At 42.6% G+C, this 25,408-nt stretch overlaps 1 protein-coding gene across 1 annotated transcript in view; it reads right to left on the bottom strand.

The window, feature by feature from the left end:
* Positions 1–13,283: 13,283 nt before the first annotated feature.
* Positions 13,284–25,408, bottom strand: part of ANKRD10 (ankyrin repeat domain 10) — a 46,889-nt gene continuing 34,764 nt past the window's right edge. The window contains exons 4-6 of the mRNA XM_040425216.1: positions 24,380–24,618; positions 19,263–19,346; positions 13,284–15,886 (exon numbers count right to left, since the gene is read on the bottom strand). Coding sequence (XP_040281150.1) covers positions 15,447–15,886; positions 19,263–19,346; positions 24,380–24,618 — 763 coding nt within the window. The 3' untranslated portion in view covers positions 13,284–15,446. The remainder of the gene's footprint in view (positions 15,887–19,262; positions 19,347–24,379; positions 24,619–25,408) is intronic.

The following is a 25,408-nucleotide window of genomic DNA, read 5'->3' as shown; positions in this document are numbered from 1 at the left end:
CTCGACGTTCCACATGTTGGCCAGGCTTTGTGAGCAGCAGAGGGCAGTAGTGAAATACCAGCTGCAACATGGTCATCACCTTTCCAGTCAGCTTCCGCTCTTCACAAGCGAGGAGTGGGCATGGATGTCTGACCTCTGTGAGGTTTTAAGAAAAACTTTGAAGAATCAACACATGTGGTGAGCGGTGAAAATGCTATTATCCGCGTCTCCATCCCACTTCTGTGTCTACTCAAACGCTGGCTGCTCACAATTAAGGCGGACGTTTTGCATGTGGAAGGGGTGGAAATGGGGGAAGACATTACACAGGGTGATAGCCAGACCACCCTCAGTTCGTCTTCTCAGCGCAAATTGGATAATGATGAGGATGAGGAGGAGCAGCAGACAGTTGCCTCCGCTACAGAGGGTAGTACCCATGGAAGTTTAATTCCATCTGTACAGCGTGGATGGGCAAAAAAGGAGGAAGATGATGAGGAGATTGAGAGTCATCCTCCTGATGACGACAGCGGAGTCTTGCCTGTTGGGACTCTGGCACACATGGCTGACTTTATGTTAGGCTGCCTTTCCTGTGGCCCACGCGTTTTAAGCATTTTGGACAACACTGATTACTAGTTGTTCACCCTTCTCGACCCCCGCTACAAAGAGAACTTCTCATCTCTCATTCCTGTGGTGGAGAGGACAGGCAAAATGGTGCAATACCAGAAGGTCCTTGTGGAAAATTGCTCCAAAAATTTCCAGCTGACAACGCTGTAGAGGGTCAGCTCGCCTGCAGGCCCTCGCATTTAATGTTTTAGAGAGTCAGCTCACCAGCAGGCCCTTAACTACAATCTTTTAGAGGATCAGCTCACCTGCAGGCCCTTGCATATAATGTTTTAGAGGGTCAGCTCAAAAAATTTCCAGCTGACAACGCTGTAGAGGGTCAGCTCGCCAGTAGGCCCTCGCTTGTAATGTTTTAGAGGGTCAGCTCACCAGCAGGCCTTCACCTACAATCTTTTAGAGGATCAGCTCACCTGCAGGCCCTTGCATATAATGTTTTAGAGGGTCAGCTCACCAGCAGGCCCTCACCTACAATCTTTTAGCGGGTCAGCTCACCTGCAGGCCCTCGCATATAATGTTTTAGAGCAGGCATGCTCAACCTGCGGCCCTCCAGCTGTTGCAAAACTATAACTCCCAGCATGCCCGAACAGCCTACAGCAGGGCATTGTGGGAGTTGTAGTTTTACAACAGCTGGAGAGCCGCAGGTTGAGCATGACTGTTTTAGAGGGTTAGCTCACCAGCAGGCCCTCACCTACAATCTTTTAGAGGGTCAGCTCACCTGCAGGCCCTCGCATATGTTTTAGAGGGTCAGCTCACCAACAGGCCCTCACCTACAATCTTTTAGAGGGTCAGCTCACCTGCAGCCCCTCGCATATAATGCTTTAGAGGGTCAGCTTACCATCAGGCCCTCACCTACAATCTTTTAGTGGGTCAGCTCACCTGCAGGCCCTCGCATATAATGTTTTAGAGGGTCAGCTCACCAGCAGGCCCTCACCTACAATCTTTTAGCGGGTCAGCTCACCTGCAGGCCCTTTCATATAATGTTTTTGAGTGTCAGCTCACCAGCAGGTCCTCACCTACAATCTTTTAGAGGGCCAGCTCACCAGCAGGCCCCTTACCTACAATCTTTTAGAGAGTCAGCTCACCTGCAGGCCCTCGCCCATAATTGTTTGAATGGTTAGCTAAGCAGCAGGCACTCGCCCATAATTTTTTGAATGGTCAGCTCGGCAGCAGGCACTCGCCCATAATTTTTTTGAATGGTCAGCTTAGCAGCAGGCACTCACCCATACTTTCTTCGATGCTCAGATCAGCAGCAGGCAGCCGCCCCTAATATTTTAGATGGTCAGCTCAGCAGCAGGCTCTCACCCGTAATGTTTTAGAGGGTCACCAGCAGGCCCTTGCTCCTAATGTTTTTGAGGGTCACCAGCAGGCCATCAATCATTTTTTAAGGGTGTAAGATGTCCTCCTTTATGTGTAATAAAGAGTGTATTGGAGCGCCGGTTCCTTGTAATATTTGGAAGCCCTTTCACTTAGTGCATAGGCTTTATGAGTGTAGGAGTCCCACTACCTGAACAATTGTACCATAGGTTGTATCGAAGTGCCTTTTCCGTGTAATTTTTGGCAGCACTTGCACTTTATACACAAGTAAATATACAGGAAAGAATGTTTTTTAATAATTTTTCCTCTACAATCGATTTTATCTTCGGTTTGGTGCATATTATTGTCAGTCTGTAAAAGTGGCGCACTTCTTGGACAACATTATTCCTAGCAACGACCTGGGATTCCAAGATGTATTAAGACATCCTCCCCATGCTGTTCTCGAACCATTTCGGTGGTGTTTCCATCAATTTTATGATCTTTTCTTATGAACCAGACACCCTCCCCCCTTCAGAGCAGGGGGTTCCTGGTTTAATGCTCGGGTTCTCCCATTGACTACCGAGCACCCGAGCATCCCAAGGTGTTCAACCCGAGCATTTTGGTGCTCAATCAACACTAGTTATCACATAGTCCGACCATGCCGTGGTTACCCTTATTTTGAAAGACCTGATAGATACTGTCCTCTTTGGCGTATGAATACATATTTATTGAATAACATCAAATGTCGCGAAGAGGTACACTCTGCTTTAAAGGAGTACTTTCTGACAAATGTACACTCATTATCTAGCCACTTCCCTGTGTGGAATGCCCACAAAGCTTTCAGGACCAAACGAGACAGGAAACAAACATTTACAGACCTTCTAGCCAAGATACGCTAATTGGAGTCTTTAAATAAGAGATCCCGCTCCTCTACCCGAACCACTTAACTGCTCCGTGTCCTACTTAAAGAACACATGCTGTATCAATAGGAGTTCCATCTCAAAAAGGTTAAAGCACAATACTATTTGCAAGATAATAAGGCGGGGAAAATTCTAGCCAATGGACTTAAAAAGAAGGCTGTTAAATGTAAGATAACTCACCTCAAGAGCGCATCTTCCCCAGTCCCCATATATGACCCTTATAAAATGGCGAATTAACTTAGAGCCTTCTACTCCTCATTATATAATTTGGAGACCCTGAACCCTTCTGCTAGCCCTAGTTAATTAGCAATAGACGCCTACTTGAGGTCCCTCCACTTACCTTCCCTGTCAGAATCCCAAGTGTACTCTTTAAATCAACCCCTCACCTTGGAGGAACTCTCCCTAGCAATTAAATCCCTACCAGCCCATAAGGCCCCTGGCCCAGATGGGATTCCTAACTTATATTACAAGCAATTCAAAGATGTCCTGGCACCGCACTTATTGAACACCTTACAACAGGCAATAGAGGAGGGTGGCTTCCTGAAAGAAATGTTAGAAGCAGTTATTGTTAAACTCCCCAAACCTGGTAAGTCCCCAGATGTCCCACAAAATTTTAGACCCATCTCCCTACTAAATTGTGATGTGAAAGTGTATGCAAAAATCATAGCCAACCGTTTAACGGGTATGCTCCTGATCAAACTGGATTTGTAAAAGGATATCAAATATATGAGAACACAATACGGGTAATAAGCCTCCTAGATACTATAGAGAAGATGAAAAAACCTGCAATATTGGTGACCTTGGACGCTGAAAAGGCGTTCGACAGAGTCAACTGATCCTTTGCCTTTTCCGCCCTGCAACACATGGGGATTGATGGGATGTTTCTGCGAGCCATTAAAGCACTCTACTTCAACCCTTCAGCTTTTCTTAAATAACACGCCGTGTGACCCATTCAATATTACAAATGGGACAAGGCAAAGGTGCCCCCTCTCCCCTCTAATATTTGTACTGTCCATAGAACCCCTGGCACAAGCCATACGATTAAACCCAGACATCCAAGGAATTAAGATAGGGGGCCGCATACATAGCATCTTGCTATATGCGGAAGATATAATCTTGTCTCTATCTAACCCAGAAGTAGCCTTAGAAAAAGCTATGGCACTCATTAAGACATTTGGAGAATTGTCATATCACAAACTTAAAGAGGACCTTTTATTGGTCCAAACATTGTAAGATAACTATCAGGCTGTGTAGAGCGGTGCCCCGGATCTCACTGCACTTACTATTATTCCGGGGCGCCACTCCGTTCTCCTGCTATGTCCCCCGGTATTTTCGCTGACTTGGTTATACTGGGAGGAGTCTGCCCTGTTTCTCCCTGGGCGTTCTTTCTCCCTGGCTGTAGCGCTGTCCAATCGCAGCACAGAGCTCGCAGCCTGGGAAATCCCGGGGCGCCGCTCTACACAGCCTGATAGTTATCTTACAATGTTTGGACTGATGAAAGGTCCTCTTTAATGAAACAAAGTCCCAAGCCATGCCTCTTCATATCCCACCATAGTGTACACCGACTGCAATCTAGATTCGCTCCAGACTGGCAGTCGGAGCATATAGATTACCTGGGCATCCAGCTTACCTGTTCAGTACATGGTTTATACAAAGCAAACTATGTCCCCTTCTTGCATACTATGTCTACTGCCCTGAAGTCCATGTCTCAGACTGAGCTTTCCTGGGTGGGGTGAATTGCAGCCTTTCAAATAATGACTCTGCCCAAATTACTGTACTTATTTAGAGTCCTCCTGATTTTAGTTCTTAATTCCTTTTTTGTCAAAGCCTCCAAAATACTTAAAGACTTTATTTGGACTCGATGTAGACCAAGAATGGCAGCATCACTGCTACAGAAAAGGAAACAATGTGGAGGTCTAAGTCTGCCAAACCTTTATGATTATTATTTAGCTACGCACATACATCAGTTAAAGGGCTGGTGGGTAGATACTAGCAAACATTGGGTACACATTGACTCTATTGCAATCTCCCCAGTCTCTCAGAGAACAGGCTTAATGACCTCTCTCCTTCCAATGACCTCCTCCCAACTTCAACATTACCCCTTTCTCATGAATGCTGCCTGACAAAACTGGAAAAAATTCCATGACTTGACATGCAGATCACCAACCACCCTTATGAAATGGCTTCCACTTGAATCTTTAGATCTCCTTGTCCTTGACCTAAGTTCCTGGATATTTTCAGGGGTTATAAAAGTGGCACAACTAGTATCACCTGAGGGGTTATATCTTTTCTCGGAAGTGCATGACCGGTTCAATAATTCTCACAGACACTGGGTCCAATCAGAGGGATCTTCAACAGCAAAACTGAGCTGTCGTTTACTAGAACTGTGGTCTAATCCCGACAACAGTGTCTTCTCTCAGGCTCATCTATGTTATGCTAGGGGACAAGACCTTTAAAAAATCCACTCCATTCCTAACATGGGAGACAGAACTTGATGAGACTCTTACAGGCCCAATGGACTTCAGCCCTAAAATTCACAACTCAATATCTGAGATGTGCCTCACATTATGAGTCTTGGATGAAAACCGTCCTTAGAAGGCACTTTATACCAGAAAGAATATCTCATGTGTTCCCTGGATCATCCCATCTATGTTGGAGGAACTGTGGAGGTAGGGGAACCTTAATGCATATCCTCTGGTCCTGTCCGCTAATAACACATACAGTGAAAAATGGCAAAAAATCATATTTAGCATGGCTGGATCTTAACAAGGTTCCAAGTAGAGCTTCAACATGCAACAAGAAGAAAAGAGAGTGAGACAAAACATTATTTGAGCATTCAATTAATTGAAAATAACGATTAAATTGAAATAGGCTGTTTTTCAGCTGATCCAAATTTTAGGACCAAATGCCTTTAAAAGGCCAAATCTGTGCAAAGCTGTGGATTCATTGTCATTTTCTGTCAGGTAGTCACACGTTGTGATGGCAAAGGCAAAAAAACTCTCCCTTTTTGAACGTGGTCGGGTTGTTTAACTGCATAAGGGTCTCTCACAGCGCGCCATCGCTGCCGAGGTGGGACGCAGTAAGACAGTCATTTGGAATTTCATAAATAATCCTGAGGGTTATGGAACAAAATAGTCAAGTGGAAGACCCAAAAAAATTTCATCAGCACTGAGCCGGAGGATCCAATTGGCTGTCCGTCAAGACACTGGACGATCCTCGACCCAAATTAAGGCCCTTACTGGTGCTGACTGCAGCCCCATAACCATCAGACGGTATCTGAGACTGAAGGGCTTCAAAAACAAAAAACGTCTTCAAAGACCTCATCTTCTTGAACGCCACAGAACTGCTCGTTTGGACTTTGCAAGAGAGCACCAAACATGGGACATTCAAAGGTGGAAGAAAGTTTTATTCTCTGATGAGAAAAAATGTAACCTTGATGGTCCTGATGATTTCCAACGTTACTGGCATGACAAGCAGATCCCACCTGAGATGTTTTCTACGCGCCACAGTGGAGAGGGCGCCATAATGGTCTGGGGTGCTTTTTCCTTCAGTGTAACAATGGAGCTTCAGGAAGTGCAGGGGCGTCAAACGGCCGCTGGCTATGTCCAGATGTTGCAGGAGAGCATTCCTCATGACTGAGGGCCCTCGTCTGTGTGGTAACGACTGGGTTTTTCAACAGGACAACGCTACAGTACACAATGCCCGCAGGACAAGGGACTTCTTCCAGGAGTATAACATCACTCTTTTGGCCCATCCTGCGTGTTCCCCTGATCTAAATCCAATTGAGAACCTTTGGGGATGGATGGCAAGGGAAGTTTACAAAAATGTATAACAGTTCCAGACAGTAGAGTGCCTTCGTGCGGCTGTCTTCACCACTTGGAGAAATGTTCCCACTCACCTCATGGAAACGCTTGCATCAAGCATGCCGAAACAAATTTTTGAAGTGATAAACAATAACGGCGGAGCTACGCATTACTGAGTTCATGTTTGGAAGTTGGATTTCTGTTTTGGGGGGGTTTAGGTTTGGTCCTAAACTTTTGATCAGCTGAAAAACAGCCTGTTTCAGTTTATTCGTTGCTTTCCTTAAATTGAATGCTCAAAAAATGTTTTGTCTCACTCCAATTTCTTCTTGTTGCATGTTGAAGCTCTACTTGGAACCTTGTTAAGATCCAGCCATGCTAAATATGATTTTTTGCCATTTTTCAAGTGGTCTTAAACTTTTGATCAGGACTGTATATGTAAGGAAGTTTTTACTATTGCATCCAAATTACTAGGCTCTACTCTACAGGGTGGGCCATTTATATGGATACACCTTAATAAAGTGGGAATGGTTGGTGATATTAACTTCCTGTTTGTGGCACATTAGTATATGTGAGGGGGGAAACTTTTCAAGATGGGTGGAGACAATGGCGGCCATTTTGAAGTTGGCCATTTTGAATCCAACTTTAGTTTTTTCAATAGGAAGAGGGTCATGTGACACATCAAACTTATTGGGAATTTCACACGAAAAACAATGGTGTGCTTGGTTTTAACTTTATTCTTTCATGAGTTATTTACAAGTTTCTCTTTGTTTACAGCCATTGACATGTCGCCGAGGTTAACACGTGAGGAGCGGATAGAAATTGTGTTGATGTCTGGTGAACGCAGTAACCGGGTCATTGCAGCAGATTTCAATGCAAGACCACCCATCTCCCATGCTACAGTTAGAAAACTGCTTGCTAAGTTTCGTGAAACTGGTTCAGTGTTGGATTTGCCAAAATGTGGACGCATGAAATCTGTCTCTAATGAAGAAACATCAGTGGCTGTCCTAACTTCATTCAGCAAGAGCCCACAGCGTATAACTCGCCGCATGTCACTGGAGAGTGGCATTAGTCGAACATCCCTTCGGTGGATATTAGCTACTCACAAATGGCACCCTTACAAACTCCAGCTACTGCAGCATCTCAACGAGGATGACCCGGATCGGCGCACTGAATTTGCAGAATGGGCAAAACAAAAATTGGAACAGGACCCTCAGTTTACGCAGAAGATTTCGTTCAGTGATGAAGCAAACTTTTATGTGAATGGTGAAGTTAACAAACAAAACCACCGCTATTGGTCTGACACTAACCCACATTGGATAGATCCCTCCAAGACTGTTGGAACAAAGAAATTTATGGTATGGTGTGGTATATGGAGTACAAAGATAGTGGGGCCATTCTTCATCAATAGAAACCTCAAGGCCACTGGATATGCGAAATTGCTACATGATGATGTGTTTCCCTCTTTATGCACTGAAGCTGGCACGTTCCCTGTGTTTTTCCAGCAGGATGGTTCACCACCACATTATGGGTGTCAGGTCCGAGCATTCCTAGATGAACAGTTTCCTGGAAAATGGATTGGTCGTCGTGGGCCAGTTGAATGACGCCCAAGGTCTCTTGATCTGACCCCCTTAGACTTTTATCTTTGGGGTCATCTGAAGGCAATTGTCTATGCTGTGAAGATACGAGATGTGCAGCACCTGAAACTACGGATACTGGAAGCCTGTGCTAGCATTTCTCCTGCGGTGTTGCCATCAGTGTGTGAAGAGTGGGAGAAGAGGGTTGCATTGACAATCCAACACAATGGGCAGCACATTGAACACATTATAAGTGGTCAGAAACTTGTAAATAACTCATGAAAGAATAAAGTTACGTTAAAACCAAGCACACCATTGTTTTTCTTGTGAAGTTCCCAATAAGTTTGATGTGTCACATGACCCTCTTCCTATTGAAAAAACAAAAGTTGGATTCAAAATGGCCGACTTCAATATGGCCGCCATAGTCACCACCCATCTTGAAAAGTTTCCCCCCTCACATATACTAATGTGCCACAAACAGGAAGTTAATATCACCAACCATTCCCATTTTATTAAGGTGTATCCATATAAATGGCCCACCCTGTACTTCTCTAGCTCTGTTTTTTATAAACATAGACAAAGTACCCAGGAGATGCAGAGTGATAGTAGCACATCTGATGATGGCTACAAAAATGGCAATCGCAAAGAACTGGAAAAGCTCAGATATTCCATCTACACCTGAAACTATTCATAGGATCAACACATCCTGCACCTTTGAGAGAGTACTCTTGCGTATTAGTAGACCCAGGGAGAATTTTGACCAAACATGGGAAGTCTGGACAAAATGCGAATACAGCTTAGGCTGGGTTCAGACCTGAGCGTTTTACAGCACGTTCCTACGCGCTGTAAAACGCTCAACAGGCAAAAACCAATGTTTCCCTATGGGCATGGTTTTCACCTGAGCGTTTTACCTGAGCGTACGAACGTGCTGTAAAACGCCCTACGACTCAAGAAGTACAGGAGCTTCTTTGGGGCGTATTGTCGCGCGTTCCCACCCATAGACTTCAGCGGGAACGCGCCTAAATGGGCGTTTGCTTGTTTCCGCCCATTAAAAACGCCTGTAAAAAGCACATATCGAATACGCTCAGGTCTGAATCCAGCCTAACTCTAGATTTTCCCATTCACTCTTCCCCACCCCCTTTCACTGATTAGGCTGCTGTGACACTGTCCCTGTAGACCTGCAGCAGTGACACTCTGAGAAACACAGGTCAACACCTTGAGGCCTCCTGCACACAACCGTTTTTTTTTGCGGTCCGCAAAAACGGGTTCCGTTTTTCCGTGACCGTTTTTTCGTCCGTGGGTCTTCCTTGATTTTTGGAGGATCCACGGACATGAAAAAAAAAGTCATTTTGGTGTCCGCCTGGCCGTGCGGAGCCAAACGGATCCGTCCTGACTTACAATGCAAGTCAATGGGGACGGATCCGTTTGACGTTGACACAATATGGTGCAATTGCAAACGGATCCGTCCCCCATTGACTTTCAATGTAAAGTCAGGAGTTAATATACCATAGGATCGGAGTTTTCTCCAATCCGATGGTATATTTTAACTTGAAGCGTCCCCATCACCATGGGAACGCCTCTATGTTAGAATATACCATCGGATTTGAGTTACATCGTGAAACTCAGATCCGACAGTATATTCTAACACAGAGGCGTTCCCATGGTGATGGGGACGCTTCAAGTTAGAATATACTACGAACTGTGTACATGACTGCCCCCTGCTGCCTGGCAGCCCCTGATCTCTTACAAGGGGCTGTGATCAGCACAATTAACCCCTCAGGTGCCGCACCTGAAGGGGTTAATTGTGCGTATCATAGCACCCTGTAAGAGATAAGGGGCTGCCAGGCAGCAGGGGGCAGACCCCCCTCCCTCCCCAATTTGAATATCATTGGTGGCCAGTGTGCGGCCCCCCCTCCCTCCCTCTATGGTATTATCATTGGTGGCCAGTGTGCGGCCTCCCCTCTCCCCCCCGATCATTGGTGGCAGCGGAGAGTTCCGATCGGAGTCCCAGTTTAATCGCTGGGGCTCCGTTCGGTAACCATGGCAACCAGGACGCTACTGCAGGCCTGGTTACCATGGTTACTTAGCAATATTACAAGCATTATACTTACCTGCTGCGCTGTCTGTGTCCGGCCGGGAGCTCCTCCTACTGGTAAGTGACAGGTCTGTGCGGCGCATTGCTTAATGATCTGTCACTTACCAGTAGGAGGAACTCCCGGCCGGTCACAGACAGCGCAGCAGGTAAGTATGATGCTTCTAATATTGTAATATTGCTAAGTAACCATGGCAACCAGGCCTGCAATAGCGTCCACTGGCCACCAATGATATTAATACAATAGAGGGGGGGCCGCACACTGCAAAGCTTTTATGCAGACGGATCTTCGGATCCGTCTGTTTGAAAGTAACCTACGGCCACGGATCACGGATGCCAATCTTGTGTGCATCAGTGTTCTTTAACGGACCCATTGACTTGAATGGGTCCGTGAACCGTTGTCCGTCAAAAAAATAGGAAATAGGACAGGTCCTATTTTATTGACGGACAGGAAACACGGATGCGGCTGCAAAACGGTGCATTTTCCGATTTTTCCACAGACCCATTGAAAGTCAATGGGTCCGCGAAAAAAAAAACTGAAAACGGCACAACGGCCACGGGTGCACACAACGGTCGTGTGCAGGAGGCCTAAGGAACATTCACCTGACCCAAGCAGCGGTGAAGTTAACCGTTTTTTGATTTTTTGTTTTATTTGTCCTTATACATCTTCACTATTCCGTTTTGTTGCACTGGAATAGCCTTATGCTATAACTACTATGATGTAACATTTACATGTTCTCTGTTGTTACTATGAACCTTTAAGAATGTAATACTTTTGTATGCTCTACCTAAAAATATTAATTTAATTAAGAATGTCATGTAACAATCACTATAATTTGTGTTTACACAGTGCCAAGATCTGCCTTTTTGCTGGAACCACTCCTACGAGGGGTGTTCAAGAAGTTATGAACCTGAATATGAAAACATTTTCTGAGAAAATTGAACTTACTACTTTTTAATGTAATCCCCCTCGACTTCAACACACTTATTCCACTTCACCTCCAGTGATTGGATGCCCTCAGAATAAGAGACTTCTTGCTGCTGCAGGAACCCTGTTACTAACTCTTTGACTGCATTATCATCAGGAAATAGTTGCCCACCCTGGCACATTGTCATGAAGCAGCAACACACCTGCCGACAACTTCCAACAGCGTTTGTTTGATTGCCTCACGTAATGCCTTCATTGTTGAAGCATATGTGTCTCCAGTGATTGCAGCCTTGTGTGGCATGAATTCTAGTAATAAAACGCCTTCTGTATCCCAAAAAACTGTTGCCATGATCTTTCAAGCGGACAACTGCGCACAACATTTCTTTGGAGTTGGGGGCCCCTTGTGCTTCCATTGCATGCACTCTTGTTTGGTCTCAGGATCATGCTGGTGGACCCATTTTTCATCACGTATAATAATTCGAAAATAGAAATCTCCTGGATTTTCTGTAAGCATATCTAAATTCTCTCGGTTAAATTGCTGGCAACAAGTTTTTTGCCGTGGCAACCACCAGGAACTGACCTTTGACATAATCAAAACATGAATTATACTGGAAACTATGCCAACTGAAATTCCTAATACATGAGCTATAACACTGACTTTGACCTGATAATTTGACAAAATCATGGCCTCCAATTTATAGCACATTTCCTCTAACGATGCTTTGACAGGTTGACCTGAACAGACGGGTCATCTTAAAATTATTTCTTACCCCATTTAAACTGCTTGGCCCAAAACTTTACTTGATAGTAGTGAGGTGCATCATCACCATATACAGCAATCATCCTTTCATGGATTTCTGTAGGCTTTTCTTCCTTTGTAAGGAATTTAATCACGGAACGAAGCTCCAAATCCTTCACTTTCTTTGTAGATTTGTACTGTACTGCACTTGCCATCCTGTCACTTCCAGTGCCTTCATCAGACTGAAGTGCTACTGTGTGTGTTGCATGTCCAGACATGTCTCAACCTGCACACTAACAGAACATGCCGGGGTAGATAACTTATTGAACACCCCTTGTACCATATTAGAGTCGACCTGTCACCTCTTCTGACATTTGTTAATTAGTGACTGCTTGTAATCCCATGCAAGCACATCTCTGAAGCATCTATTCTTACGATTCTATAGTGCAATTTCTCTATTATTTCTGCTAGAAGTGTATGAATGAATTGGATAACACTTACAGCATTAGGTCACTGTCATCTAATACATTCCATAACTGTAAGGATTACATAGCATCATAAATCAATATAATGCTATGTGACACTGGCAGCGCTGGATGTCCAGGCCGGGTGCTTCGCTGCGAGTCCGCAGCGAGACCCTCGCTCATGTGCAAGGAGCCTAAGCCCCCCTTTACCAGACGTTACTCCACTCTCTATATGACCCCTTTATTGGAGTAAGGCCTCATGCACACGATCATATGTATTTTGCACTCACGGTTACCGACAAAATAGACAAGAATAGAACACGTTCTATGTTTTTTTTTGCGGGCCGACAGAATGGACATTTTTGCAGCCCCCATTGAAATAAATGGTTCTGCACCCAATCCGCAAAAAATATGGAACGGATGGAAAGCAAAATTACAGTTGTGTGCATGGGGCCTTACTCAACAGGCTAACCTTGCCCACTTTCCCAAAGCAGAGTTAGAAGTGAAAAAATGCTGCACGCTTTTTGCACAAGTCTGTCCAAAATGTCACAAAACTCTATTTTGTGGCTTTTTGATGCCAGAATTCTTGAGAGTTTCATAAATTGCATCCTAAGTTTCACACATGGAGGCTGTAATAGGGTGTAGACATGGGGGAGGTTTTAGCATTGTATCATGGCCTAGTGGACTTGCCACCTATTCTAATTACCATATGCAATATTCTATAATCCAATCTAACATTATGTATTACCTACTCACCAATAATATTTAAAGCAGCTCAGGTGACTGAAGACGTTTGCATGTTTATTTCAGCATTTCATTACTGAGCATAAAACGGAAAAAAACACAAAAGAAATGCAAAACAAAAGCTTTATGCAGTAGCTTAATTTTTTATTAACACAAATCTCAGGGCACATGCTTCCCCTCTGCAATGCTGAACTGTATATAAACTGAAAAACAATCAATGAGAAAAAGTCAGTTTCTGCGTAAAGAAAATGTGTATGTGCCACTAACTCAGAGGAGAGGAAGTGTGTTTAGAAGAACACTGAAATTTAGCATAACGAAGACTGGACTTAAAGTCTTATGTAGTCAAACACATAGCTTGATATATTTTTCATTAAGGTCTCAGTCACATTATAAAAAAAGAGATAATGTAAGCAGTGTGTTCAGTGCAGTACACTGTCACAATCCAGAAGATGAGTAAGTGGCAAAATTAGATGTAACAAAGCATTTGCAGCAAATGTTGATACTCGGGGGGCTTTACACAAATACAAAATGAAAATGATTTCAAGCTTGTTATAAAGAAAAATGTACAGACAGAAGCAATGACAAAACGGGTCTAGACACAATGCAACTTTGTTCATGCCTGGTCCTGTTTGTGGCTTATACAGAAAAACAATGATCAGGACTCAAGTGAAACATCACATAGATCCAAATGAAAGGTCACCTGCTTTTCTGGAATTGGTACAAGCTGTCATTATTGAGCCTATTCTCTTTTCCACCCAACATCAGTTATATTATTGCAAAGTACAAATCATATTCCCTCGTTCAACCGTATACAGTACAAAGGTCTCTAGAAAAAAAATATCCGCTACAAACACGAAAGACCTCTTCACAATAAAAACCTATATAATGAAATGTCAAGTTTACCTTCAGCAGAAAGTATTTAAACATTAAAGAAATGGAAAAGCTTCACGTTTTAGAAGCCATCTTTTCAAAAATATACACTAACTCTTTAAATTCAACTTGAATTGATTCCCTTTTTCTTGCTCTAAGAAAGTTTCAAAAAGGCAGCTTTTTGCTATTTCTTAACTTGCTTGGTTAAAACAGGCTATTAAAAAAAATATGGAATGAGTAGGCTAACAGTATACACCCTAGGATGGGGCGAGTAGAGTTAGGACAATCTTTCCTATATAAAAAAAAACTTCCTAGATTAAAAAAGAATTCTAGTTGCATAAAAAAAAAATTGTAATGCCTAAAACGGAGTCATATTTGACAAAGTGGAAAGAAACGAGTATTTTTTTTCATAGCGTGACAGCGTTGCTCATGCCTCTTACACTGTCACATATAGTAACATCTGGACGCCCATCTTATGACGCACTTTTTTGGAAGTTACTTGTAACTTACATATATATCCTGTTTCTGAAAGTGCTTCTTAGTTTCCATAAGTAACTCTTCTGTGTGCAGTCATTTATTAAAAGCTGTCAACTGCAACTGACTACATATGGGCAAACATTTCAAATAAAATAAGAATTGTACTCCGTTACGTTGCCTGTTTACGGCACCGCAGGTCTCAAAGTGAAGTGGGTCCTTTACACATAGACAATCAGTAAATCATAGTGAAGACCGCGCTGCTCAAATAATCCAGAAGGCATCCAAAAATAAAGGCAGTCATGCACAGCGCTCAGATATAGACTAACATCGAAGCCATTAACAGGGATTCCTTTGGCTTCCAACTCTATCCTTCTATAGGGACCAAAGGTTGCACAAATAGTGAAGAGCCACCAACAAAGTACAATAAATAATTTATTATACTCACAAAAGGTAAAAGGTTTGTAGGCATATCAAAAAGCTGTATCAGCCCTCGTGTCTCTGCCCAACCTAGGTTTCGCTTCGTCAGAGGCAGAGACACGAGGGCTGATACAGCTTTTGGATATGCCTACAAACCTTTTACCTTTGTGAGTATAATAATAAATTATTTATTGTACTGTACTTTTGTTGGTGGTTCTTCACTATTTGCGCAACTTTTGGTCCCTATAGAAAGATAGAGTTGAAAGCCAAAGGAATCCCTGTTAATGGTTTCGATGTTAGTCTATATCTGAACGCTGTGCATACCTTCTGGATTATTTGAGCAGTGCAGTCTTCACTATGATTTACTGATATGGGCAAACATGCTGACGTACAATTTTTCCTACGCAATTAGAAAAAAATATATATAAATGGGAGACAAAGATAATTTTCTTTGTAACTGTTTGCATTTTAGATGCCAGGTTTTAGGAATAAACTGGTTAACCTTTCTTGCACACGGATAGATAACCATTAAAATCCCTGATACTGGTGAAGTGTGCTTATAAATGTACTTTTATATCTATGTTCAACATTGACCGAATCAGAATGTTCCAGAAGACTACTATACTCAGGTAAGCTTTCAGCAGAGTCTCCAAATCCATGGTAATATCCATACTGTAAGATGTCAGCAGCCCCATCACCCAAAGAAGGCCTAGGATTGACCCAACTACTAGGGCTCCCATTAACATGCAAAGAGCCGCAGGCTTGAGGACTGATGGCATCAATGTTATTTTCAGCAAAAGTCCCATGCTCATCAGGGCTCTCTGTCTTGCCATTTGTGACCGTGACATTGTTGATTTCTTGAGAGAACTGAAGGCATTTTGCAGAACTTGTTTCCATGTCTCCAAGGGGTGCATTAAATCCATTAGTTGCTTGTCCATTTGTTAATGTAGTTGGGCTACCATTCATATCTGTATCAAGAAACAAACCTGTCACAAGTCTTGAAAACTCTTATAGAAAGCTGTAACTGTGTGTAACAGGTTATGCCCCATGTCTACAAATTGTTCAGGTATATAAATATAACCACATTAAACTGCTGACTGAACTGATTTAGCTTCCTCCATTTATGGCTTGATCTATTGTCTTTAATTATTCAAGTCAAATTTCTAGGACCCGTGTCTATGAATGGACATGCGAGTGGATTTTTTGTTTGTTCAGGGAGCCAGGGGAAGACCCCAGGGGTTGTCAACTTCCAAGGCCAAACAACCCCTTTAACTTTTTCCCTGCCAAGGATGCATCTTATATCCTTGCAGGATGGCTGGATCTCAGGCTGAAAGGTCTGTGAAAGCTATATACAGCTTCAGCTTTCATTCCTAACCAAAATTCTAAATGCTCTAACTTGCAACTTATCTCGGCTAGAGCCTCAAATCATATTTTAAAGTTGAGATTGTCCGCTTTAAAACAAGACCTGGCATACATTTTTAGCTGTTACATAGCCGAAGATAAGCCAACAGAAACTAGCGCTACACCGTTCAGCCAGCTGAGATGTCAGTCAGCCAACGTGGAGGAGAGGCGCATCCAGCAGGGGAGTGCTGACAAGCTGCATAGAGAAGAGAGATGCAAAGTCTTCTCTCGCATGTGTAGCTGTACATTTCCCCAGGGGGAGAATAACATGGATTTCTGTTATCAACCCCTACACTCATGAATCAGAGAGCATACTTGTCCTCTGTCACATATTGAAGGGGGAGAAGGGGGGGGGAGCTCTCCCCCCCCCCCTCAAAAAAAGGAGTGTGAAGATTAGTGCTTGCTCATCTATTCATGTCTCTCTGCCTAATACAGTTTAATGACGTCATGACCCATACGTTTACCAAAGCCTGGATCACAGCGCCAAATAAGCTGCACCGCAAATACACAAACATCAATAAAGCTTATACTGTCCATACCCTTTCAATGGAGTAAAATATACATACTGCTTTTCTAGTGACACCTGTTACACACTGCAATAATAGTGATATCTATTATCACTAGAGATAAACATCTAATCCATTTCTGACAGATGGAAAAAAAAAGGTCATCCGTCAGAAGACCTTTTTGCTCATTGACTATTCAAAAAATTATAAATTTTGAATTACCGTAGGTATACAAGTATAAAAAACAGTATTCAGACATTTTTCAGACAGGTGTGATACAGGGACTTTTTTGTAACAATATTATGGATACAGATGTTGTGTGTATAACACGGGAGTAATAAAGTACCCATATTATACCATTCTGAAAGTGTCTTGTTAAAAGTGGTCGTAGAGGCTGTATACATTGATGACATATCCTTAAGATGGTCTGACACCCGGCAATCCCGCTGGTCAGCTGTTTGAAGAGGAGGCGGAGCTCCATGCGAGTGCTACTACCTCTTCAATACACTGCTCATAGTCTCGGAAGCACAACGTAATTACAAGTACTTGCTCAATTCACTTGAATGGAGGGAGTACTTGTAATTACACTGCACCACTGCTGCAAGGGAGCCAAGGTGCAGTGTAATGAAGGGGAAGCAGCGCTCTAATGGAGCGCTGCCTCCTCTTCAAACAGCAGATCAGTGGGGGTGTCGGACTCCGCCGATCAGATATTTATGACCTATCCTGAGGATAGGTCATCAATATATACTACCTGCACAACCCCTTTTGCATTTCTTTAACACATGAGGCACAGCATTTATACATGTGTATGAACTCAAATCTTAGTTTTTGCAGACTTCATTTTATTTGCATAAACACAATATAAAATTTTTAGTCCTATTTCTGTTAATCATTTTTTGCTACAAAGCTGCATGAAGGTGGTTGTTTGTATTAACTATTAAGTTCTTTTATACAAGGTATCTTTTGCACACACAGAAGGTGGTAACCTCGAAGTTTTTTTGCTGTATACAGTATACATTTTTAACAAATATGTAGATGTAGATCATATTTTTTAAATGGCGTCTCTTCCAGTTTCTTAAGAGCACAAGCTCTTGTTGATGTATGGGCTTGTAGTATGAGATTTCCATACCTTAATATATTACGTTGTTTTCATGTTCAATCCGCTGGGATGTGAGTTTTAGGGGCAAAGGCTTGGTTTGATGCATTTTTTTGTAAATAATTTTTATGTTTAAAAGTTACCTGAAGGTGGACACGCATGTCAACTGTGAAGGTAACTGCAATTATGAGGTCTGCTTTCAAGAAATATATAGGTTATTGGGGTGCACTTACTTTTAAAGGACTGTAATCCCTGTATTTTATAGGTTGCTACTTTTTCTAGCTTAAAATTTTTCCAGTTCTGGTGATTTTGTTTGTAAATTTAGGCGTAACTGGACTGTATGTTAGATGTGTGAGCCATATCATTTTTTGCTTGGATCACACTTTTTACCCCCAAATAGCAACTTTCATAAGAAATAAAAAATTTACTTTGACTCAAAGTTTCATAAAGGATGTCTTTGTGTGTATAAAGTGATGAGTGGCATTTGACAATGCGCTGGATGTCTATTTTCAGAATATATATTTAGGGAGGGGGAGGAAATTTTAGTATGATTTTTTGGGCTATCAGAGGTGCAAGATGTCCAAACAACTGGCAGCAAAAGGGTTACAATGTACTGCACAGTTTGTTTCTACTGGGGAGCTCACATGGATTCTACCTCAATAGATAAAATGATTGAAAACTGGCAAACTAACATATATGTAATGCCTGTTCTGGCAAAATGAAGCCTAGACCCACCTTCCAAAGGATTACGCTGGCTGGAAATTAAAGTGTAATTCCAAGCAAAAACTGAAAGAAGCTCAATTTAACTGGAATCTTTCACCATATCCACATTAGACCAATACACAAACGTTTTAAACCAAAACAGGCGCACTTCAATTTTGTACCCATTTTAATAACCACAACATTCATACCATTAAAAGCAAATGTCCAATGTATATATACTCATATAAATTTACAGCTTGTTCCAAAGAAACTGAAGAAAATTACATAGTAGTAGTTGGAACCTGGAAATTGCATAACAGATCTATGTAATACTTTAAAGCAAGTACTGTATAGTTTAATGCCCCTTTTTTACCCGGTTATATAGATTCCTCCGAAAGTCTGCATTATGTTTTAAAACATATGAAGTTATGATACAATCAGAAGGATGATAGAGATACCATTACTTCATACATGAAAGCTTTCAGAAATAAGCATATTGGCTGATGCAACGAAAAGGCGTTTGCATTGGAGACACTGTGCAAATATTATTTACTGGGCTAACAGATGCGTTCTCTTGTGGTTTCAGATCTTCAACCAGCTGTGTGTTGCAGCATCTGTCAGAAAACTGCCCAATCCCACCTGATATCTCTGAGTGATTTTCTACATGCATGCTCTCGTCTTCTACCCCTCCAGCCAAATCAGCCCGAATATAAATGCTGCCTCCTGAAAAACATTAATGCAAACAAACTGAAAGAAAGGACAAATGCAACAAACAAAACCAGCACACTTTCTGGCTTTAAATTTTAACAACACTGTTGGCAGGATCCACAAAGCATGTCTAAGCACAGTTTAAAGAGGACCCGGCCCTGAAATTATCATATAACTAGCTGGCTGTGTAGGGCATACTGAAGGTATGTTATAGCGCTTACTATGTTTCCTATGCGTCGCTGTGTTCGACCACTCTGGTTTCTCGACCGGTATGTAAAATCATACCAATGGTACAGGGAGGAGGAGACAACCCTATTTCTTGGGAGGTGCCTCCTTCTCCCTGGCGGTGATGCTTTCCGCTGCGATTGGGCAGCTAACAGCCATGGAGGAGACGCCCCCTGAAATTTTTTTACATACCAGGCAGGAAACCAGAAAGGAGGGCAGAGCGGGTGAACAGAGCAGTGCATAGGGAACATACTAAGCGTCTTAACATCCCTTCAATATGCCCTACACAACCCGCTAGTTATAGGATAAGGTCAGGACCGGTGAAAGGTCCTCTTTAATCTCTTGGTGCCAAATGATGTGCATTTATGTCACCTGCAGGTTGTATTTGCCTCCGTATGTGTACATGTACATAATTAAGTTTATGCTAGCACAGGAGCAATGAAATCCCATATGTGCTGTGGACTTCAGCAGTCTGTTCAGGCACAGGAACATACTGCCGTAATTCACTGTATCCGGTATACAGTACAGACCAAAAGTTTGGACACACCTTCTCATTCAAAGAGTTTTCTTTATTTTCATGACTATGAAAATTGTAGATTCACACTGAAGGCATCAAAACTATGAATTAACACATGTGGAATTATATACATAACAAGTGTGAAACAACTGAAAATATGTCATATTCTAGGTTCTTCAAAGTAGCCACATTTTGCTTTGATTACTGCTTTGCACACTCTTGGCATTCTCTTGATGAGCTTCAAGAGGTAGTCCCCTGAAATGGTCTTCCAACAGTCTTGAAGGAGTTCCCAGAGATGCTTAGCACTTGTTGGCCCTTTTGCCTTCACTCTGCGGTCCAGCTCACCCCAAACCATCTCGACTGGGTTCAGGTCCGGTGACTGTGGAGGCCAGGTCATCTGGCGCAGCACCCCATCACTCTCCTTCATGGTCAAATAGCCCTTACTTTCAAAGTTTTCCCAATTTTTCGGCTGACTGACTGACCTTCATTTCTTAAAGTAATGATGGCCACTCGTTTTTCTTTACTTAGCTGCTTTTTTCTTGCCATAATACAAATTCTAACAGTCTATTCAGTAGGACTATCAGCTGTGTATCCACCTGACTTCTCCTCAACGCAACTGATGGTCCCAACCTCATTTATAAGGCAAGAAATCCCACTTATTAAACCTGACAGGGCACACCTGTGAAGTGAAAACCATTTCAGGGGACTACCTCTTGAAGCTCATCAAGAGAATGCCAAGAGTGTGCAAAGCAGTAATCAAAGCAAAAGGTGGCTACTTTGAAGAACCTAGAATATGACATATTTTTAGTGGTTTCACACTTGTTTGTTATGTATATAATTCCACATGTGTTAATTCATAGTTCTGATGCCTTCAGTGTGAATCTACAATTTTCATAGTCATAAAAATAAAAGAAAACTCTTTGAATGAGAAGGTGTGTCCAAACTTTTGGTCTGTACTGTATATATACACACACATATACACACACACACACACACATGAACATAGTTATACACCTACTTTGAAGAACCTAGAATATGACATTTTCAGTTGTTTCACACTTGTTTGTTTGTTATGTATATAATTCCACATATGCTAAATAATAGTTTTGATGCCTTCAGTGTGAATCTACAATTTTCACAGTCATGAAAATAAAGAAAACTCTTTGAATGAGAAGGTGTGTCCAAACTTTTGGTCTGTACTGTATATGCCGGAAAGCAACCTGACAAAAAATACTACTCACAGCATTTTCTGTCCAGCCGAAAGTCAGCATACATACCAGAAAGTGGCCGGATCCCATTACAGTGAATGGGAATCCGGCGGTGCACGGTGTTGTCCAGCTATGCTGGATACAGTGAATGCTGGAAGTCTGTTCCTCCACAGGAACAGACTGCCAGAGTTCACAGCGCGTATGTAAACCCAGCCTAACAATTAAAAGGCAGATCACGAAGCAACCTGCCACAGATCGCTGAGGGCAACACAATTCACATCATAGCTTTCCATTTTTCTGGTCTATCACAAGAACATAAAAAAAAAAATTAACTGATCCAACTAAGGCCTCATGCACACAGCCGTGTTCCACGGCCGAGAGCGGTCCGTGGTAACCCGGCCGGGATTCCTGCTGACAGCAGGAGCGCACGGCGTCATTGGTTGCTATGACGCCGTGCGCTTCAAGCAGCCGCTGCTGTACAGTGATACACTGGTATAGATCATACGAGTGTATCACTGTACAGCAGCGGCGGCATGAAGCGCACGGCGTCATAGCAACCAATGACGCCGTGCGCTCCTGCTGTCAGCAGGAATCCTGGCAGGGTTACCACGGACCGCTCTCGGCCGCGGAACACGGCCGTGTGCATTCGGCCTTATTTTGAGCATCATTTTGCATCAGTTCCATCAGACATTAGTTAAGGAGAAAAAGTCCTGCACGCATGAAGGCTTTTTCGCTTATCATATACAGTCAGGTCCATAAATATTGGGACATCAACAAAATTCTAACATTTTTGCCTCTATACACCACAACAATGGATTTGAAATGAAACGAACAAGATGTGCTGTAACTGCAGACTGTCAGCTTTAATTTGAGGGTATTTACATCCAAATCAGGTGAACGGTGTAGGAATTACAACAGTTTTCATATGTGCCTCCTACTTGTTAAGGGGCCAAAAGTAATGGGACAATAATAATCATAAATCAAACTTTCACTTTTTAATACTTGGTTGCAAATCCTTTGCAGTCAATTACAGCCTGAAGTTTGGAACGCATAGACATCACCAGACGCTAGGTTTCATCCCTGGTGATGTTCTTCCAGGCCTCTACTGCAACTGTCTTCAGTTCCTGCTTGCTCTTGGAACATTTTCCCTTCAGTTTTGTCTTCAGCAAGTGAAATGCATGCTCAATCGGATTCAGGTCAGGTGATTGACTTGGCCATTGCATAACATTCCACTTCTTTCCCTTAAAAAACTCTTTGGTTGCTTTTGCAGTATGCTTTGTGTCATTGTCAATCTGCACTATGAAGCGCCGTCCAATGAGTTCTGAAGCATTTGGCTGAATATGAGCAGATAATATTGCCCGAAACACTTCAGAATTCATCCTGCTGCTTTTGTCAGCAGTCACATCATCAATAAATACAAGAGAACCAGTTCCATTGGCAGCCATACATGCCCACGCCATGACAGTACCACCACCATGCTTCATTGATGAGGTGGTATGCTTATGATCATGAGCAGTTCCTTTCCTTCTCCATACTATTCTCTTCCCATCACTCTGGTACAAGTTGATCTTGGTCTCATCTGTCCATAGGATGTTGTTCCTGAACTGTGAAGGCTTTTTTTAGACGTTTGGCAAACTCTAATCTGGCCTTCCTGTTTTTGAGGCTCACCAATGGCTTACATCTTGTGGTGAACCCTCTGTATTCACTCTGGTGAAGTCTTCTCTTAATTGTTGACTTTGACACACATACACCTACCTCCTGGAGAGTGTTCTTGATATGGCCAACTGTTGTGAAGGGTGTTTTCTTCACCAGGAAAGAATTCTTCGGTCATCCACCACAGTTTTCCGTGGTCTTCCGGGTCTTTTGGTGTTGCTGAGCTCACCGGTGCGTTCCTTCCTTTTTAAGAATGTTCCAAACAGTTGTTTTGGCCACGCCTAATGTTTTTGCTATCTGTCTGATGGATTTGTTTTTTCAGCCTAATGATGGCTTGCTTCACTGATCGTGACAGCTCTTTGGATCTCATCTTGAGAGAGGACAGCAACAGATTCCAAATGCAAACAGCACACTTGAAATGAACTCTGGACCTTTTATCTGCTCATTGTAATTGGGATAATGAGGGAATAACACACAACTGGCCATGGAACAGCTGAGAATCCAATTGTCCCATTACTTTTGGTCCCTTAACAAGTGGGAGGCACATATGCAAACTGTTGTAATTCCTACACCGTTCACCTGATTTGGATGTACATACCCTCAAATTAAAGCTGACAGTCTGCAGTTAAAGCACATCTAGTTTGTTTCATTTTAAATCCATTGTTGTGGTGTATAGAGCCAAAAATAGTAGAATTGTGTAGATGTCCCAATATTTATGGACCTGACTGCATAACGGATGTCTGACGGAACTGACACAAGACGATCAGTTATTTTTGACGGATCAGAAGAATTAAAAACTTAACGTAGATGTGAACGTATCCTTAGGTTAGGTGCACACCACCTGACTGCTATACAGTTAAAGCTTTTTTCACCCCATCTGTCACTTAGGGCCCATTCACATGATGGTATGAACAGGTCCGCACCCGTTCTACAATATCGAATGGGGCCGCAAAAGATGCGTGCCCACAGAAAAATATAGAACATGTCCTATTCTAGTCCGCAATTGCGGACAATAGGCATTTTCTATGATAGTGTTGGCCATGTGCAGGCTGAAAATTGCGGAACGCACACGGGCCGGAATCCGCAATTTGCAGATCTGTAAAACACTACAGTCATCTTAACGAGTCAGAACAAAAAAAACTGATCCGATATTTTGAGCATCAGTCATGATCAGTTTGTTTCACTTCTGTCACTGATCAATTAAGGGCCGACAATTAGGCACTCATTACCGATGCACTACCGATTACCCGATGAACGAGCAGAACACTGGAGGTGCACGATGGTATCCAGGTATGTCAGAAACCGTAAACTCCGGCAGTCTTCCTCCTCCGCATATGTGAACGCGGCCTAACTCCCATGTCGCGTGTTAATATAAACTGCTGTTGTTCACAATTTGTTACACAAAGTAAAGTAATTTCTGACAGTGAAGTAAAGTAATTTCTGACCTTCAGTTCTAAGCTTCTTGATGGCATAAGCCTCCAAATCATTGAAGGAACGCTTGCGACTTATTGCGCCTCCGTTAAAATGATTAGGGGAGTTGACTTGGTGGACTCCATTTAAGGAGTTGCTGTAATAAAAACCGTTCAGCTGACTGTTCTGGAGGTTAAGGAGAAACTGCGCACACTCTTGAAAGCCCTGGGAGTGTGCAAGGTCAGCCGCTGTCAAGCCACTGGCATTCCTAAAGCTGCATAACAAAGAAGTGAATTAGATACAAATTTTGCATATGGCGAGCCCTCAGTGGCTAACTATTTGAGGGCTAAGCAACCATACATCATACATACTGTAAAGATCTATAGTTTCTTTAATTTTATCTAGCCAGGCCTTTTTCCAGAAGATTTCAGCTATTTGTAAGTTACGTAAAATCTCCTTTAAGCATAAACATTTCTAATTCTAAAGACAATATATAAAATGATCAATGTTTTCTAAACTCCTTTTAACAATACAAAAGTCTTAGAATCTCTAAAGCATAAAAACAACTGTTTGCTATACCTATGCTACAATCTGACAGCTGAACATCTATTTCTATTACCTAAGGCAGATTGTCTGTGGCATTTCCCATGTCTTTGTTTGAAAAAGGGTTTATATCAAATGCTGGGGTCACAATATGTTACACAGAGCCTGTAACTCCTACTGGTTGGAAGCTGGGCAGCACACGCAGGACACCTTCAAGCCTTTGATTCTAAGCATGTCCAAGATCACCCACATCTGGAATCTAACAAGGATTTTATCCAGTGCCATAGTTATATTAAGAAGGCCATCTAAATCCGCCCAGTTATTCTGGCTAATCAAGATGTAGAAAAGGTCGAGAGTCAAACGTAGTAACCTCATGAATAACCATTTATCGACGACCATTGATTAGGATGACTTTCATATCCACCACTGCTGGAAACCAATTGCACTGCCAAAGCGAGCCAAAAGCTGCAGATCAATGGTATGATAAGGAAATGGTGCAAAACATGACTTAAAGGGAATGT

This window comes from Bufo bufo, chromosome 3 (assembly GCF_905171765.1).
Source record: "Bufo bufo chromosome 3, aBufBuf1.1, whole genome shotgun sequence".
NCBI classification, from domain to species: domain Eukaryota; kingdom Metazoa; phylum Chordata; class Amphibia; order Anura; family Bufonidae; genus Bufo; species Bufo bufo.
Note: the sequence above shows the minus strand (reverse complement) of the source record. Positions and strands in the feature narration are given on the sequence as shown.